This window comes from Debaryomyces hansenii (genome assembly GCF_000006445.2).
Source record: "Debaryomyces hansenii CBS767 chromosome F complete sequence".
In the NCBI taxonomy this organism is placed as follows: Eukaryota; Fungi; Ascomycota; class Pichiomycetes; order Serinales; family Debaryomycetaceae; genus Debaryomyces; species Debaryomyces hansenii.
This window is the reverse complement of record NC_006048.2, coordinates 1,260,406-1,277,711: the sequence shown is the minus strand read 5'-3', so window position 1 is coordinate 1,277,711 and position 17,306 is coordinate 1,260,406. Positions and strand designations below refer to the sequence as shown.

The following is a 17,306-nucleotide window of genomic DNA, read 5'->3' as shown; positions in this document are numbered from 1 at the left end:
TCGTCGCTTCGTAATTTAATGAGTTGGTTTAAAACATTCTGCTGCTCATCTTCTACAAAATTGTCTCAAACATATCTAATTAATGCCGTGGTATCAGAAGCCAGATACAAGCTGCACATGTCTCGGTTTAATAGCTGATTACATAGTAGTTCTTGGGTTTTCACGTGTATCGTTTATCTATTCTGGTTGCTCAAAGACTTCATGTGAGGGAAGCATGTGAAATAAAACTTAAAAATCGAGTTGCATGTTGTCGCTGATTATCCGAGGTGGTAATAATCACACCAGAACCATTCTATAGAATATTAGAAGTCTAAACCGTAGAAAACGTCCCATCAGAATCGTTCATTACGTATAGCGAACAGTCTACGTCGAGCAATGTCGTTTGAACGGCTTAATTTCGATGAAAATTAGTATATGTTGTAAATGACATATGATCGTAGAATTTGTGTTATCGTTGCGGAGATGAAAATTTAAATACTGTGACCGAGTATCATAGATTTCACTCCTGATATATATATAATATAGTGTTCCTTAATCTCCACATTCAGGTGCTCAGTAGCTACAGCTAGATACTAAATTAGGAAGAAAGCAGGAATTAATTATGACCACTATTGAATTAGCAGCAGCAGCAGTATTAGGATCGCAGTTACTTGATGCTAAATACCATATTAAGGATGACTTTTTTCTCACACAGAAGGTGTTAAGAGAAGCAGTCCCATATGCAATTAATTGCTACAGAGGAAGAGCCAGTTTCTGGTATTATTTCGAAAAATCAGTATTCAAATACCCAAAAAATAAGGCAATTGTGTTCCCAAGACCCAAGAAGAATGTTGAGCCAACGAAGGATGAGAATGGAGATATGAACTACGACAATCTTTTCACATTGGAAACGTACACCTACAAGGAATTATACGATATAATTTTGAGGTTTAGTTATATCTTGAAGAATGACTATGGTGTGACAGCAGACCAAACTATTGCAATTAACTGTATGAACAAGCCGTTGTTTATTATACTTTGGTTATCGTTATGGAATATTGGTGCAACACCAGCATTCTTAAACTTCAACACGAAAGATCAGCCATTGATTCATTGTTTGAAGTCGTCGAATGTGACACAAGTTTTCATTGACCCCGATTGTGCTGGCCCAATCAAAGAGACCGAATCGAGAATTAACCAGGAATCGCCAAATGTTAAGTTGCATTACATTAATGAACCTGAGTTATTGAGAGTATTAACAGACAAGTCAAGGCCAAAGCATAGAGCTCCAGACAACACCAGAAGACCAGAGGATACCGATGTTTCTTGTTGTGCATTAATCTACACGTCAGGAACTTCAGGATTACCGAAGCCTGCCATTATGTCATGGAGAAAGGCTTTCATGGCTGCCTCATTTTTTGGTTATATTATGAAAATTGATTCTAAGTCTAATGTTTTAACAGCCATGCCGTTATACCATTCTACGGCAGCTATGTTGGGTGTTTGTCCGACATTATTAGCAGGTGGATGTATCTCTATTTCCCAAAAGTTTTCTGCTACTTCGTTCTGGACTCAAGCCAAATTGTGTCAGACTACTCATATTCAATACGTTGGGGAGGTTTGTCGTTACTTATTGAATTCAAAGCCTCATCCTGATCAACAGAGACATAACGTATCAATTGCCTATGGTAATGGTTTACGTCGTGATATTTGGCTTGAGTTTAAGAAGAGGTTCCATATTAAGGCCATCGGTGAGTTCTATGCATCGACTGAATCACCAATTGCGACGACCAATTTACAATATGGTGATTTTGGTGTAGGAGCCTGTCGTAAATATGGTGGTCTTATCAACTTGATTTTATCTACCCAACAATCTTTAGTTAAAATGGACCCAGAGGATGAAAATGAGATCTGGAAAGATCCGAAGACTGGTTTTGCTACTCGTGCTGATCATGACGAGCCTGGTGAATTGTTGATGAAAATTTTGAATGCAAAAAATCCAGAAGGTACATTCCAAGGTTACTATGGTAATAAGAATGCTACTTCGTCTAAAGTTATCAGGGATGTCTTTAAAAAGGGTGATGCATGGTTTAGAAGTGGTGATTTATTAAAAATGGATCAAGATGGTTTATTATATTTCGTTGATAGATTGGGTGACACTTTCCGTTGGAAATCAGAAAATGTTTCAGCATCTGAAGTCGAGAACGAATTAATGGGTTCCAAAGCTATCAAACAATCAGTAGTTGTTGGTGTCAAAGTCCCTAATCATGAAGGTAGAGCGGGATTTGCAGTCATTGATCCGTTGGACGAATTTAGTGACGAGTCAAAACATAACGAAGTTTTAGCTAAAATTTATGATCATGTTTCGAAAACGTTACCAGGATATGCTGTTCCACAATTTATCAAGATTAGTGGTGAAATTGAAGCAAGTCACAACCACAAGGTTTCAAAGAATCAATTTAAAAACCAAAAGTTACCAAAGGGAGAGTCCGGTAATGATGTTATCTATTGGTTGAACAAGACTAAATATGAAGAATTAACCGAAGAAGCTTGGGGAAAGATCATGAAGGGAGCAGCTAAATTATAATCTTATATGCTCAAGTGATAACTATATAACAACTTCCCTTCTTTATACTTCGTTTTTTTTATTGTGAATTTACTGGCTGTGAAATACAAATTATAATAGATCAAAATAGCGTCCTATTAATGTAGTTATACACTATAAAGTAATTAAATAATATTAAATCATAAATACGTTTTAGAAATCAGTATACATTGATTTATTTCTTATCGGAAATAGCAACAACACCTGGCAATTCCTTACCTTCCAATAATTCTAAAGAAGCACCACCACCGGTAGAGACATGGGACAACTTGTCAACAACACCGTACTTCTTAGCAACAGTAGCAGTGTCACCACCACCGATGATAACAGTGTTACCAGATTCAGCAGACTTGACAGCAGCATCTAATAAAGACTTAGTACCTTTAGCGAAGTTGTCGAATTCGAAAACACCTGGTGGACCATTCCAGACAATAGTCTTAGCTTCAGCAACAGTCTTAGCAAACAATTCGTTGGACTTTGGACCAGCATCTAAACCCATCCAATTGTCTGGGATACCTTCGTCTTCAGTGGCAGTGGAGGTCTTAGCATCCTTGTCGAATTTGTCGGCAGTAATGAAATCAACCGGCAAGACAATCTTGACGTTGTTCTTCTTAGCCTTAGCAACTAAGTTTTCGACGTTCTTAGCACCAGCTTCGTCGAACAAGGAGTCACCAATTGGCATGTTGTCTAAGACCTTCTTGAAGGTGAAAGACATACCACCACCAACAATCAATAAATCGACCTTGTCTAACAAGTTGTCGATCAATTGGATCTTGTCAGAAACCTTGGCACCACCTAAGATGGCTAAGAATGGTCTGACTGGGTTTTCTAAGGCCTTAGCAAAGTATTCTAATTCCTTGGCCATTAAGAAACCAGCAGCTTTTTGTGGTAATTCTAAACCAACCATAGAAGAGTGGGCTCTGTGGGCAGTACCGAAAGCATCATTAACGTAGACATCGGCCAAGTTGGTCAATTGTTGTCTGAATTTCTTGACATCTTCGCCGGAAGCCTTGACCTTTTCACCGTCCTTCTTTTGCGAACCTTCTTCTTCGATGTGGAATCTCAAGTTTTCTAATAAGAAAACTTCACCGTCACTACCACCGTTCACAGCTTTTTCAACATTGTCACCAACACAGTCGTCTAAGAAGTTAACCTTCTTACCCAACAACTTTTCCAATTCACTGGCAACTGGAGCTAAAGAGAACTTGTCAACTTTTTCACCGTTTGGTCTTCCTAAGTGAGAAGCCAAGATAACAGCCTTAGGCTTGTTTTCTAACACATACTTGATAGTTGGTAAAGCAGCAACAATTCTTTGGTTGTTGGTGATGGTTTTACCATCTAATGGAACATTGAAATCCACTCTGATGAAAACTCTCTTACCGGAGACATCTAAGTCCTTGACAGATAACTTGTTAGATAAAGACATTATGGTTCGTAGTACAAATTGTTTCTTAATTAATCGATATAAATAATTAATTACGAATATTACTTCTCAATTGATATAACTACTAGGATATATAAATTCTTTTATACTACGACTATGGTGAGGTTCCACTACCTCGGACTTTTTACGACCCCGGCGGATTTCTTCGACCCGTCTAGTCATTGCTTGCGTAGACGTTAATAACTGTTGCAATGCCATCAATGCAACATAAAACTACAATATACAAGACCTATCACCCGATATATACGACTATGTACACTTTGCCAACTAAAATTGGACCATATTACCCTTTCGATCGTACTTAACACGTTGGTTATAATGCTGACACTCGTCCGGCAAAATGGAACATATTAGAGGGAGGATTGCGACAATAAATGTCGTGGAAAGTTTTCAGGAGAATGTCGTGGAAGCCGGGCAAATGTCGCGGAATATTCGAGAAATCATCCAGAGATGGCCTTATAAGAAGATAAAAAGCGATGAGAAGACGCTAGTAAAGTGATTTGCAGGGACACTGAAGACAAAATTAAGATATAGACAAGATGGATAAACTTTTACAATGGTCGATTGCACAACAATCGGGAGATCAGGAAGCTATAGAGAAAATAGGGAAGCCAGATCCTAAAATGTTGGAGCAATTGTTCGGAGGCCCAGATGAGCCAGCGTTGATGAAGCAAGCTATAATGGTGATAGACAACGAGGAAGCGACTTTGGAAAACAGGGAGATTGCGTTCGATAATTTTGAAATGTTGATCGAAAACATGGATAATGCGAATAATATTGAGAATATAAAGTTGTGGCAGTCTGTGATCGATAAGATGTCAGCGGAGACACCTACTTCGTTGAGGGTATATGCGGCATCGTGTGCTGGGATAGCGGTTCAAAACAACCCTAAGTCGCAAGAGGATTTCTTGAAGTACGATGGATTAGCCCTGTTGATCAGTATTTGCAATGAGGAAGATGTTCCAACTGAGCTTCGTTTGAAGGCATTGTTTGCCATTTCGTCGTTGATCAGAAACTTTGAAGTTGGATACGCCAAGTTTGACGAGTTAGACGGGTGGAGTGTCGTTAAGTTTAACGAAAACGAAGACCATAAGGTAAAATTAAGAATCTTATCATTGGTGTCTGCGATTTTATCCACACCTCTTGATAAAAAGAAGGAAGAACATGTCCACAGGGAAAAGTTGGTTGCAAACATAATATCGATCTTGAAAAAGGATGGTCATATTGGATGCATTGATAAGGCTTTGAATATAATTTCACAGTTGGCGTCCTCGGAATTTGAATTTTCATCTAGTGAAATTGGTGATATAGCACAAGGATTGGAAGAGATTGAAAAATTAAAGGATAGCATTTCAGAAGATGATTATAATTCAGTAAAGCAAGTAGTTAATTAATCGCATTGCATTTATAATTTGAGATAGTTCATATCTTATCTTATAGCATTTCGGTTTCTTGTACATTACTAACAGGCGTTTAGTACCTTCATAACCAAGGAGTATATACAACAACTTGATGAATAAATTATGATATAAATAATATATAATATGTAATATTACTATTTATTAAATTTCTTAGCTAATATCGTATTACGTTACTCGTGCACCACATCATTTGGGTCCTCTGACGTGAAGAGCTTCTTCATTGCACTTTCGGTAGATGGAGGGACGATATTTTTACCAAAATTATCCTTTCCAAGTGTATCGTTAGTTTGAAATCTTGAATATAATGCAAATATGGACGTATAAAATCCATAAAGTTTTTCAATTTTAGGTTCTGTCATCAATCTAAATTGTTTAACAGTCTGGAAATAAGTTGATTTAGTATCAGTACCTGATTTTACTGTGCCAAGGTTGGCCAATGATATATTTCTTTCGAATTTATCATATAATGCATATGCGATTGTATAAGTGAATGATTGTAGCCAATTTATGGCATCTTTGTTATTCTTAACAGGAAATATATTGACGCTTAATCTTACTTGGGATTCATTAACTAATTGATCAATTTCTTTCGGCGACAACGATACACCATCTTCCTGTTTTTTCAGCCTCTTGTTTCCAGTATCACCATCATTAGGATTTAGTTTATCTAGAACAGCCTTCTTATACCTCTTGTCTTCCATATTCCTAATTTTTGTTAAAAATTGAACGTACCCTTCCACAATTATTATTATATGAGACCCGGAGGACAAGTTATGGCGTTTAGCTTCTGTTTTACATTCATCAAGCAACAGAGATATTGTTCCTTCTATTAAGGAATTTACAAAATCCTTTGCCTTATAATATATCACAATATTCTTCTCGTTGATCTCCGTAGGTTCACATGGGATAAAAACGTCTCGTTCTGCATCATACCTAGCTTTCACCTTTCTCTTCCAAGAAATGATGGGTAAGTTAGAGTTCGTCTTCTCCACTTTTGGCTCAATAAATATTTGTTTCATATATTCATCTTCAAAATCCCTGTCGTATAAAAGCGAAGGTATTTGTATGACCATCTCAGATAGAAGGTCTTCTTTTTTTCTTGTCACTTTATTTGCTTCGTTCAATTCTTTCTTGGAATAAGGCTCTGCAGGATGGGGGTCTTTGCAACGTTTCTTTGCTGGTTGAACCACTTTTCTATGACTTTGGGCAAATTTCTTCGAAGAAGATTGCAAAGGTGAAGAGGATTCTATAGGGTCTGATAATTCAGCGATCCGCAGATCCACCGCCGTTACGTGGCCCGTAGCAACACTAGTCTTTTTAGTATAGCTAGGTACTTTGCTTGAATTTATTTTACGTGTAGTATCACGATTTGATGTGGTGTTTGATTTCAATGCATTAGTCGTTTTATCCGTCGCATGTCTCAAAATAAGGTTCGACTCATCACCACTGTCAGATAGCCAGTTAGTGACGTCAAGAATTGCTGTATTGCTACTAGCTGCTGTATTGGTAGGCTCAGGCTCGTTTTCTCGTGTAACAAAGCTAAATGACGAATCAAGAATCGAAGTGTTAGCTAACCGATCTGGCGATGATGGCTGCTCCAGAATTATGATATTCCTCTTTCTTCTCTTAACGATCTTTTCCGCATTGTCACTTTTCTGGCTCGGATCATCATAAGATATATCAGACAATATTAGACCTTTGTCTATTAGTTTATTTCTCGTTTCATTTACGTGTGGATGGATATTAGCATCATCTGAATCAGAAAGACTAGAATGTTAGCGGGCTCTATAAATAAGACGTTATATAAATAACATACACTTCAATTATTTCACCATTAGATTTTGTGACTGTAGGGCTTTCTAGCACATCTATTATTTCTATACTATCCATATCATTTATTGTATATTTGATCTATTGTAGTACTGTTTACCTTCAACTTCTGTTTATCTGATAACTTACACAAAACTCGCATCAACAAATTCCTCGATCTTAGTCTAGCCTGAGGTTCTATTATTCAATCGAATGAAGAAAAAGTACATAAGTATAAATCCATTAAGACAATAGATGAAAAGATGGTGAATCGTAATAGGTCATTAAGTATGAACTTCAATGGACACAAGTCTGAGCAAGAACAGCGAAAGATGAAGGAATCCATATTCGAATTGAAAGAAGTACAGACCACTCTCAGATATGAATGGCCTCAATGCTTACAAGAAAATGCTAATCCGATTGAAATGGCAGTGTCACTTCTTGATGACACATCTGTTGGAATGGCGTATAAGTTACCAGAATTCCAGGACTTATCTAAACAGACCAAAACTGCTTTACGGCATGTTGTGAACGAGCATCATGATATTTTCAATAATAGTATTGGTTCATATCATGTGTTGCTTTCAACCCTTCAGGATTCACAGCATGATTCTATACAAATAAAGGAAATGCTTGAATCGGCCACTACAGAGATTCATAATCGTTCAGACGTGTTAACGGAATTGAACCAAACGTCTGCAAGATATTCTGAAATGATTGAAATTTTGGATGCAATGGATGAATTGGTCTCGATACCCGATAAGATTGACCAGCTTATTATTGATAAAAAAATACATCAAGTGTACGATGTGATATCCCATGGCTATAAGGTTGCAGAACAATATAATTTATGGTCATTATCGGCAATGAGCACCACCAGAAGTTATTTGGAACTGCAGTCCAATAATTTGTTCGATATGATTGTTGATGAGTTGCAGAACGAAATATACTTAAAGAATGTGTCATTACTGAATGATGGGTCTACAGGAAACAGTGCCCTTTCATGGCAGGCGTTAGGTACCTCGGGAAAGCCTCAGTTATCCTCGATAAAGGCATTGATTACGGAACTGAATAATCTAGAGCAATATATCTATAATTCAGCGAACTTAGATATATCAGAAATTGCTGATTGCTTTACTGAACCGGTCGAGGAATTTATTGTCAACCAACTTCCCAAACTTCACGCACATTATTCTAATAGTGACTCTGAAACAGATTATTCAATAATGCTTGATGCAGCCCTGAATGATAACTCAAAGTCCTATCATTACATATATAAGTTATTGAACACCGCGTCCAAGTTGAATCGTTTACCACAAGTATTGGAAATTCTCATAAATTCAAACCAACAAGAATTACATGGATTAATAAATAGGACAACTGAAGAGGCTAAACTGAGAAATATGCAACATTTGAATAAATTAGCAAAATTGAAGAACCTAGATCATTCTTATGCTACAGATATGATAAGTGGAAGTACTTTTAATGATTACTCAGTTGTTATACTACAAGACTTGTTTGGATCTATATTCATTAAAGCTTTAGCAGTTTTACAAAAGCATAAAGTGGTAACTGAGATTGTTGAAAAGATCAAGATTAGAGACTCATACAACATAAGTCATAGCTTTGATAATATCTGGGGTTCGATCAGAAAGGAATTACGAGCCTTAATGATCAACTATACATATGACGTCCCAGTTTTTGGTTTGAATCCGATTAATGGAGGTAATGAAATAAATAAACAAAGTAGTTTACACGATGTTTTGCTGAGAAGTGATTTATTTAAACTAGAGGACGTTTCCTATGACAAGTCGGCGAAGACTACAGAAGACATGAAAACTATATTGCAAGATATGTTTCCTGGCTTCGTTTTATCTGATTCAGAAAATAAAATTGGAAGTAATACCAAGGCAAACTCGTTCGAGATTGAATCTCCATATATTAAGAATGAAACGTTTAATGCTATGGTGGAAGTTCTTGTTCCTAAGAATATATTTAATATGAGAATAATTCTAGAATTTTTATTGGTCTTTATTGCCGGATCTCAAAGATTATTTGCTAATTTTGCAGAAGAAGGGACTACTTCCAACACTCATAATAATACAGCCCTTAAGTTCTTTAACGAGTTTATGAAAGGTTCTTTCCTTCCAAGGTTGAAGGAGAATCTCGATAATGCGTTCAGGGAATATGTTAGTGGTAAATCTAATTTTGAGCAAAATTCTATTGCTGAACATGAAAACCCAGATATTAGTAACTCTGTGTTGTCGGGCTTTAAATCAGAGGTTACGCCGTTGGATCAAGTTGAAAGTGATTCAAATTCACTTGTAATTAATACTACTAGTAATTCTTCTGCAATGATATTTCAAAATGCATTAGATTTTAGACGCTTATTCACCAATGCTTGTTCAGTTTTAAACACATCTTTAACATACCGCAGAGATTTTAGTGATTTATGCTTGCATTTTTTGAGAAGATTCTCAGATACTTATGCACAATTTTATAACGAATTATTGCTTCCAAGTGGAGCACACAACCAAGATGAAGTTTCAATACACGGGAATAATACATCGAAACCTAGCCTGCAGCTCAATTCTTGGATGCGTATACCAGCCTTGATTGAGATATCAAACATTATATTACAACAAGACTCAACTCCAAAAGATTTAGATGCATTACTTGATAAAGAAATTGAAATTATGACATATAATAATGACAAGTCTAAACACATTTTTGATATAACAAAGGATGATTTCTTAGACAATGACTCTATTAACCAGGTATGTTATCTTTTACTAACAACAACTTGGATATTGACATGGTTACCATCAATGAAAAAAGAATCAAATTACACAGTTTATAATGATGATGTTGACACAGTCAAGCTATCCACAGTAGATAAGTTGAAGCATGATTGGTGTTTCCTTGAAAATGGTCTCACAAGCCCTAAAAATTTGGATAATAAACAAAAAAACATATACTTAGCATTAAATTCTGATAAGGTTCACCAGTTTAATGAAATTATTAGAACATTTGAGACCATAAGAGACGGTGCCTTAGTTGCACTTCGATATGATTTAAGGTGCAAAGCTATTTACTATATTGGAAGATCGTTCAAAGAAGGTGAATGGCTTCCAAGTTCAGAGCCAGGAGACGCTGATCAATACATTGGATTATATAACAAAGAAGCTTTTGCTGTGGAAAATAAGTTAAATAATATCCTAAATGATAACGAGAAGAACGGAGTTTTCGTTGGATTACCAAAATTCTTGAGCGAAGTAATGATAAAAGGGTCTTATATTATCCCTAAGATAAATACTAATGGTGTTAAGAAAATATTATTGAATATATTCACCTTACAACAAATGTTGCGGAATGTGATGAATGATGCTGAAAGTGTTAATTTTACTAAGCCATCAGTGTACTATGAATTGTTCACTAAACACGAGCAAGAATTTCTAGAAATAGTTAAGAGGAACCATTTGAAGTTTACTTCGAAAGAAATACAAAATCTTGTCAGATTACTCTATAGCGAGAAGCTAGCTGACGGACGAGGAAGCTCATTCCACAAGTCGAAGTTTAGTGAGCTAGAGAGAAAGATTACCGAAATTTTAACCTAAACTTTATTAATATATTAAACTTATTTTGTACAAGTACATATTTATTAAACTGACCACAGTATGTTTTGTCGTAGCGTCAAAAAACCATCTTATTAACTAGCAATGTAGAATAGATGCGCTCGGTCTTATGTTCATACGGTCAGATAATCTATCAAAGATAAATCTACCAATACCCAAACCCAACACGACTGCAAAAAAATACAACACTGAAAAGGTCATAGCAGCCAACATCAAAGCGAAGCCAAAGAGCTCAGGAAGTATACACAAGGCAAGTCTAATTATATTTCTGAATAACTTCGAAGCCATTGGTAACTTTGACGGCTGCGATGTCGCATAAGGTACCTCGTGTTCCTGCTGCCCTACAGCCAGGGACGAGGAATTGGTTTTTCTGATGGAATCAGCCGTAGTATCATTTCTGGTGTTATCTCCACAGCAATTACCATCTGTTGCAATCGGTACATTCACCGCACCGTTAGGTGAAGGCGTATGGCAAGCATAAACATAATTTGGATTTTGCCAAACTACTTGTTCCAAATATTTGCTTGTAAAGTCAAGTCCTCGGACAAATACACCAATGACAAATAAAAGAAGGAATATCCCGAATGCCTGGCCCCCGTTTGAAGCTGTAAGGCCTTTGAACAAGACTGGGTAATCCAAATAGTCTCCTACAAAGTACATGTGCATACCATGATCCATATCCATACCACCCATATCCATTGTCGACGATGACATTGCTCCCATGTCCATACTTGCAGTTGTAGATCCCATATCCATGGTTGCAGATGCCATTGACATCGACCCCATGTCCATTCCTGCCATACCGTGACGTTTCATATAACTCATTTTCAGTTAATTATTATTTACTTGAAAGGATAATACAATTAGCATACATAATTCTACAATTCAAGACACGGTAAACCAGTTTTATTTATACACAAATACTTCCTGAACAATTTTCTAATGAGCAATTTTCTTGTTCGTATAGGTTTTTTGATGCGCAAATTAAATTTCTACAATAGAAGTCGCTAAACTACTCAAACTGCGATTAGTTGCAAAATGAGAAGGTATAATTATGTAAAGAATCGTGTAATTGAAGATACATACAAGAAATGAGTTAATTAGTTTCGTATCTAAGATACAGACACTTTTGGTTCTTATTATTCGTTAAAATATGGGAATCAAGCCAATCATTAGCCGAAAATCTGGCACCACAAGCTTGACAAGACCCTATTAGAGGCAATTTGTCAGTCAATGTATGAGCAGTTTTACCTTTTGGATCATCAAACTTGAAATGCATATGTAGCAAATGCTTCTTGTAGTCGTACGGACGGTTGAAGTAGCCTGTTTTGTGGTTACACATTGATTTCGGATAGACACACTGAAAACGACCAACGTCATCATGAATTCTCATATGTCTTGTAAGGTCACGACTGATGTACTTGTCACATACTGAACACACAGCACCCTTCGGACTCCTCTTTTTCTTGGTTGCTGAGCCAATGGACCCAACGCTGTTGAGACTCTGGTTTGAATCGGCTCGTTCAAAGATGGGTCTCTGAATATCAAGATGCGAGTAGTTTTGCTGCGTTTTCACGAGCAAGTTCTTCTTATTCAAAGGAGCTGGATCGTCGTTGTTTGTTTCTGGAGGCCCGTCACTCGTGCTACGGTACGCACCAGGTATGTTTTTTGTTACGCCCGTATCAAAATTGAATCCATTCAATGAGGGCCCTATACTGGGCTTGGAATCGAGTGCACTATTGAAACTTTGGGCATAATTTAAACGTGGACGTGTTAATCCACCACGATCGTTATAACTTGAGCTCATTCGGTTAGTCAATTTGTGGGTATCGGTTTGCGAAGTATCAGTGTTGCTGCCACTATTAATACCTTCGTAATCATTGTCAATATTGACATTTTTATAACTATCTTCACCGCCAGTATCGCTTAGGTTATAAACCTCAAAATATTCCTGAGTATTTGTACCTGGAGGTTTCATTGAAGGTGTTATATTATCTTGAAAATTATTTCTAAAATCATGATCGTAGCCAAGACCTAAGTCCGGTTCCATGATCTTAAGATGGTCGTATTTATCCACGCTTGAGTCAGATGGAGATGATGCAGTTAAATCGGTCAATTTCAGGAACATCACATTGCGATTATTTAAATTGTCCAATGGGAGGTGAAATTCCGGCTTCTTGTTTTTCTTTTGTAATTTGATAGTACTATCACCTGTAGTGTCATCGTTTGTTGGTAATGGCACCAGGTTATATGCTATTGAATTTTCGGTGCCCGATATGTTATCATTGTTATCACTAATATTAGCGAAGTCGTTATTGAAATCACCAGTGGCAAAAGCACCAACAGCAAATTCACTTGCAAAGTCATTAGTAGAAAGATCGTTACTCGAAAAGTCATTATTCGAAAAATTAAAAAAACTATTCATATCTGCACCCATATCATTATAAGCCGACGGATGCGACGAATCATGGGAAGGTTTGTTTAGATGGGAAAACTCTTGTCGTACCGGAATCCTGTTATATTTTTTCGACTTGGTTTTATCAGATGTCTGGACACTAGGCTTCCGCTTGGGTAAGTTAATGTTTGAAGGAGGAACGCTTTGAATTTCCGCTTGCAATGGCTGTGGTGATTCTTCGAATGCAGAATAGAGTTCCTGGCTTCCAGTATTTTGCGTTTGGACATAGTTCACCTGGTTATCCGACGAGTAATACTTGTTGTTAGCATTGTCCATCGATACACTACCAATAGTCGCATTCCCCGAATCGTTGCTTGCCATACTATTGACGTACACCGGGTAGTTAACAGATGGGTTCGACCAACGGTGGTCAAACAAACTCTGGACCGGAACATTTATATTGCTGTGATTATTATTATTGGAGCCCGTTGTATCTGTCGATTCCGAAGACGATGTTGTCACACTTCGGTGGTAATTAGGATTCATATCGGCATTTCTGGTATCTGCCAAATTCCTGCTTGGCTTCATTTGATTATACTTACAGCAGCACTGACTATTAGGTTCTCCGCAATAATTACAATTAGTACTTATATTAGTTAGATTCTGTTGTTGTGTGTAATGGTTTGGATGTATATTCGCCATAATCCATAAGCTTACCGGGTCCACTGTTGAAGTGTTCCAAATGTAAATAATATAATTTTTTCAATGAAATCTTAGAATATATCGTATTTTCTATGATAATCAAACCTTAATCGTCGATAATAACCCTTTTCTATTCGTTTTTCTATATTTTCCAATCCTTTTTCGATCAGAATATTGTTCTTATGAAGCAACTGAATTTACCTTGTTCATGAATATTATAAAGCTTGGGTTGGAATTTAGATGACACAAAACCTCCAAAACCAGCTTAGCCTATTTTGCTGGTGGTAGTTGCTGAACTATCAGGAGCATTTATCAAACGGGTAGATTTGCAGGTATTCCTCAGTTTTATATACCCCAGCTCTCCGTGCGTGACCTAATGGCGTCGATATACCTTATGGGTCTTCTCTACACTAGTAGTTTTGATGCCACAGGTGCATTTCGATTACTGCGAATTACTGGTGAGCAACATAACCACCTGTGTTTCGACCCTCGAGGTCTACACAGAACCGTAAGGGGCCGGGTACTATCCCGACCAACCCATCTAGGCAGTTCTTACTATCAGACTTGATCATCAACTATGATTTTAACAAAAGTAGAATTATACAAACCTGCATATAACATCAGTACTCAATTGGGTGTGATCATCACTAGCAGATAAGATAGATATAGGAAGAAGAATTGAATTTCTATAGGAATTGTAGTACAAATATAGTATACAGACATGAGTGCTTTTATTATTGGATCTACTGGGTTAGTTGGAGCACAATTATTGAAGGTTGCAGCTGAATCAAACAAGTTTGAGACGGTTCACACTGTTAGTCGCCGTCCAGTTGATGGCCGCGATAAGGTTCAAGGTGTTGTCGAGACGGATACTGCTAAATGGCCAGAAGTTATCAGAGAGAATAGCAAAGGGGTGAGGACTTTTTTCTCTGCTTTTGGTACCACAAGGGCTGATGCAGGAGGAGTTGAAAATTTCAAGAAGATTGACTATGGTATCAACTACGAATGCGCCAAAGCTGCTAAAGAAGCAGGAATTGAGACGTTTGTGTTAGTGTCATCGCTTGGAGCTAACGAGTCATCGATGCTTTTCTACTTGAAGTCGAAGGGAAAGTTGGAAAACGATATTATTGCCTTGGAATTTCCCAGAACTATTATTATTAGGCCCGGTGCTTTATTAGGAAAACGTCAGAAATCACAGGGAATAGCAAACGAAATATTCCAAAAATGGGGGAATATGGTCAAGGGAACGCCATTCAAGTTCACGGCCTATCCTATTACTGGAGAGGAGGTTGCGAAGGTTGCAGTTCATTTGGCATCTGAACCATTAACGCAAGGCGACGGCCCAGTAGTTAAGGCTGTGGGAACGAGTGAACTAGACCACCTAGTCAAAAGCCTCGAGTAAGGCTACTACAAACATGGTAATCTAAACATGCGAATGTGTGATGATTATAAGTGAAAATTAGTTAATCTAATTAAGACTTTATATGCAAATATACGTGATATGAGTTTATTCAACAAAGGGACATTTATGGTCCGCGTTCGTTGTTAAAATATGCTTCTCTAACCACTCTTTTGCCACATATCGTTGACCACAAGGACATGTACCCCAATGCCCTAGTTTATCGTTTAGATTGTGCACTTTCTTTACTTCGGGGCTGTCGAATCTAAAGTGACGATTCAACAAGTGTTTCTTATGATCATAAGGTCTGTTGAACCGTCTGGATTTATGACTGCACTGGTTCTGTAGGAAATTACATTTGAACCTTGCAACTGATTGATGGGTTCTCATATGTCGTAACATATCACGGCTTATTTTCTTTCCACAAATACTACAAGTTTTGTTATCCACGAAGACACTTTCCACCAAAGGACCTCTGATACCCGAGTTAGAGTTAATTAGCGTTGTCATGTCTGGGTATCTTTGTGGGTTTATGCTAGATGACTCTGCTATAGTTCTTTGGGTTTCCTCAAGTGGAAATGAAGAATTTGGTAATGAATAATCCAGTTGCGGAGGAAATTGGTAAGGTTGATATGCCGTAGTATTGAGTTGATTGTTTGGCAGATACTTCATCATTGGAGTATTATGGACTGGGTAGTTAGAAGGTTGTGAATACGAGGGTACTTGATGCTGAATGTAATTATTTATTGGCACCTGAGACAAGTTCGACAGCTGATATGTAGGAGAAAGATTACCTACAGCAGTACTAGCAAAGTTGTAATTCGTGGTGCAAGTGCTATCGCTGTCGTCCACCTCTAAATCAGTCTCCGGAATCGGTTCGTTTGGAAAAGGCTGGAACTGATAATCCCTCATATCGTTTGTGGTTCAATAATTTCAGGAACTTAAATCCATAAAAGTCCCAACTAGATTTTCTTGAAGTGAAGAATTATGTGTAAGGTACGGGTTGTTGTTGCAATTACCTATGACTTCAACCTAAAATAATTATCGCTTATGTTCGCTATTGGAGGACAATTTATTATATATCTATTCAATTGCTCACTAGCAGACACGTCGCCTTGGTAATAATATTTAAATAAAGTGCCTATCCAGATTTTTCCCGTCACTTCACAACCTCAAGTAATGAAATATCCTTGAGCAACATATATATATATATATATATCGCCATCAAGACCCAACAGATTTGTGGTGTTCTTTCACACTATTCTATGTCTTTCTGAATTCCTATATGGCTAATAATACCTGCAGTATAGAATTTTTTTTGCTTCCTGTAGGTTTTAAAAGAATGAGGTTGGTGAAATAAAATGGCCCTTTTTGGTAATACAACTTCGCCTAAAACCTATGCATATGCATAGAATGCGAATCATTTATAAAGGGCAGACAAAGAATTCCAGAAATTCGTTTTAATCACACGTGAATTCTATGCCTTAATTTACGAGTGTCGCTAAAGCATATTATGACATTGGAGGTTCCCACAGGACATCAGTCGGGAACATTGACTACATCTTGAACGATGAAATGAGGTAAAGGGAGAAGCTGGTGGGAGAGGTGAAAATGATGGGGCTGATAAAGATAATAAAGATAATAGAGATGATAAAGATAACGAAGATAATAAAAATGATGGCTCTTTGTCAATGACAGTAACTGTGAGCAGACAAGAATACAGTCATGGAACGAAATAAAAAATGATATTTTAAATAGGAATTTTATAGATTGACATCCAAAAAATTTACTACATTTATAGCAAATTCTTCTCTAGAAATCTAATTATCCAATCCATATGATTAGTAACTTCTTTATTACCTTTATTGAATTATATAGAAAGCTGGATCATATGATATTACCGATGATAAAATACAC

The 17,306-nt window shown here is 37.1% G+C and overlaps 9 protein-coding genes across 9 annotated transcripts; 4 read left to right on the top strand and 5 right to left on the bottom strand. All coding sequences in view use genetic code 12, as the record gives it.

The window, feature by feature from the left end:
* Positions 1-601: 601 nt before the first annotated feature.
* DEHA2F15224g (DEHA2F15224p) lies at positions 602-2,566 on the top strand (the record flags this gene model as incomplete). Its single annotated transcript, XM_461022.1, has 1 exon — positions 602-2,566. One exon carries the CDS (start codon positions 602-604, stop codon positions 2,564-2,566), a length of 1,965 nt encoding a protein of 654 aa, XP_461022.1.
* A 193-nt stretch (positions 2,567-2,759) lies between these two features.
* On the bottom strand, positions 2,760-4,010 carry DEHA2F15202g (DEHA2F15202p; the record flags this gene model as incomplete). Its single annotated transcript, XM_461021.1, has 1 exon — positions 2,760-4,010. The coding sequence occupies one exon, from the start codon at positions 4,008-4,010 to the stop codon at positions 2,760-2,762; it is 1,251 nt and encodes a 416-aa protein (XP_461021.1).
* Positions 4,011-4,567: 557 nt separating this feature from the next.
* On the top strand, positions 4,568-5,422 carry DEHA2F15180g (DEHA2F15180p; the record flags this gene model as incomplete). Its single annotated transcript, XM_461020.1, has 1 exon — positions 4,568-5,422. The coding sequence occupies one exon, from the start codon at positions 4,568-4,570 to the stop codon at positions 5,420-5,422; it is 855 nt and encodes a 284-aa protein (XP_461020.2).
* A 197-nt stretch (positions 5,423-5,619) lies between these two features.
* DEHA2F15158g (DEHA2F15158p) lies at positions 5,620-7,339 on the bottom strand (the record flags this gene model as incomplete). The annotated part of the gene is made up of 2 exons (XM_461019.1): positions 5,620-7,216; positions 7,266-7,339. The coding sequence occupies 2 exons, from the start codon at positions 7,337-7,339 to the stop codon at positions 5,620-5,622; spliced, it is 1,671 nt and encodes a 556-aa protein (XP_461019.2).
* Positions 7,340-7,521: 182 nt separating this feature from the next.
* On the top strand, positions 7,522-10,875 carry DEHA2F15136g (DEHA2F15136p; the record flags this gene model as incomplete). The annotated part of the gene is made up of 1 exon (XM_461018.1): positions 7,522-10,875. One exon carries the CDS (start codon positions 7,522-7,524, stop codon positions 10,873-10,875), a length of 3,354 nt encoding a protein of 1,117 aa, XP_461018.2.
* A 96-nt stretch (positions 10,876-10,971) lies between these two features.
* On the bottom strand, positions 10,972-11,718 carry DEHA2F15114g (DEHA2F15114p; the record flags this gene model as incomplete). The annotated part of the gene is made up of 1 exon (XM_461017.1): positions 10,972-11,718. The coding sequence occupies one exon, from the start codon at positions 11,716-11,718 to the stop codon at positions 10,972-10,974; it is 747 nt and encodes a 248-aa protein (XP_461017.2).
* A 271-nt stretch (positions 11,719-11,989) lies between these two features.
* Positions 11,990-13,990, bottom strand: DEHA2F15092g (DEHA2F15092p; the record flags this gene model as incomplete). Its single annotated transcript, XM_461016.1, has 1 exon — positions 11,990-13,990. The coding sequence occupies one exon, from the start codon at positions 13,988-13,990 to the stop codon at positions 11,990-11,992; it is 2,001 nt and encodes a 666-aa protein (XP_461016.2).
* A 721-nt stretch (positions 13,991-14,711) lies between these two features.
* Positions 14,712-15,392, top strand: DEHA2F15070g (DEHA2F15070p; the record flags this gene model as incomplete). Its single annotated transcript, XM_461015.1, has 1 exon — positions 14,712-15,392. One exon carries the CDS (start codon positions 14,712-14,714, stop codon positions 15,390-15,392), a length of 681 nt encoding a protein of 226 aa, XP_461015.1.
* Positions 15,393-15,497: 105 nt separating this feature from the next.
* Positions 15,498-16,301, bottom strand: DEHA2F15048g (DEHA2F15048p; the record flags this gene model as incomplete). The annotated part of the gene is made up of 1 exon (XM_461014.1): positions 15,498-16,301. One exon carries the CDS (start codon positions 16,299-16,301, stop codon positions 15,498-15,500), a length of 804 nt encoding a protein of 267 aa, XP_461014.2.
* Positions 16,302-17,306: the final 1,005 nt, after the last annotated feature.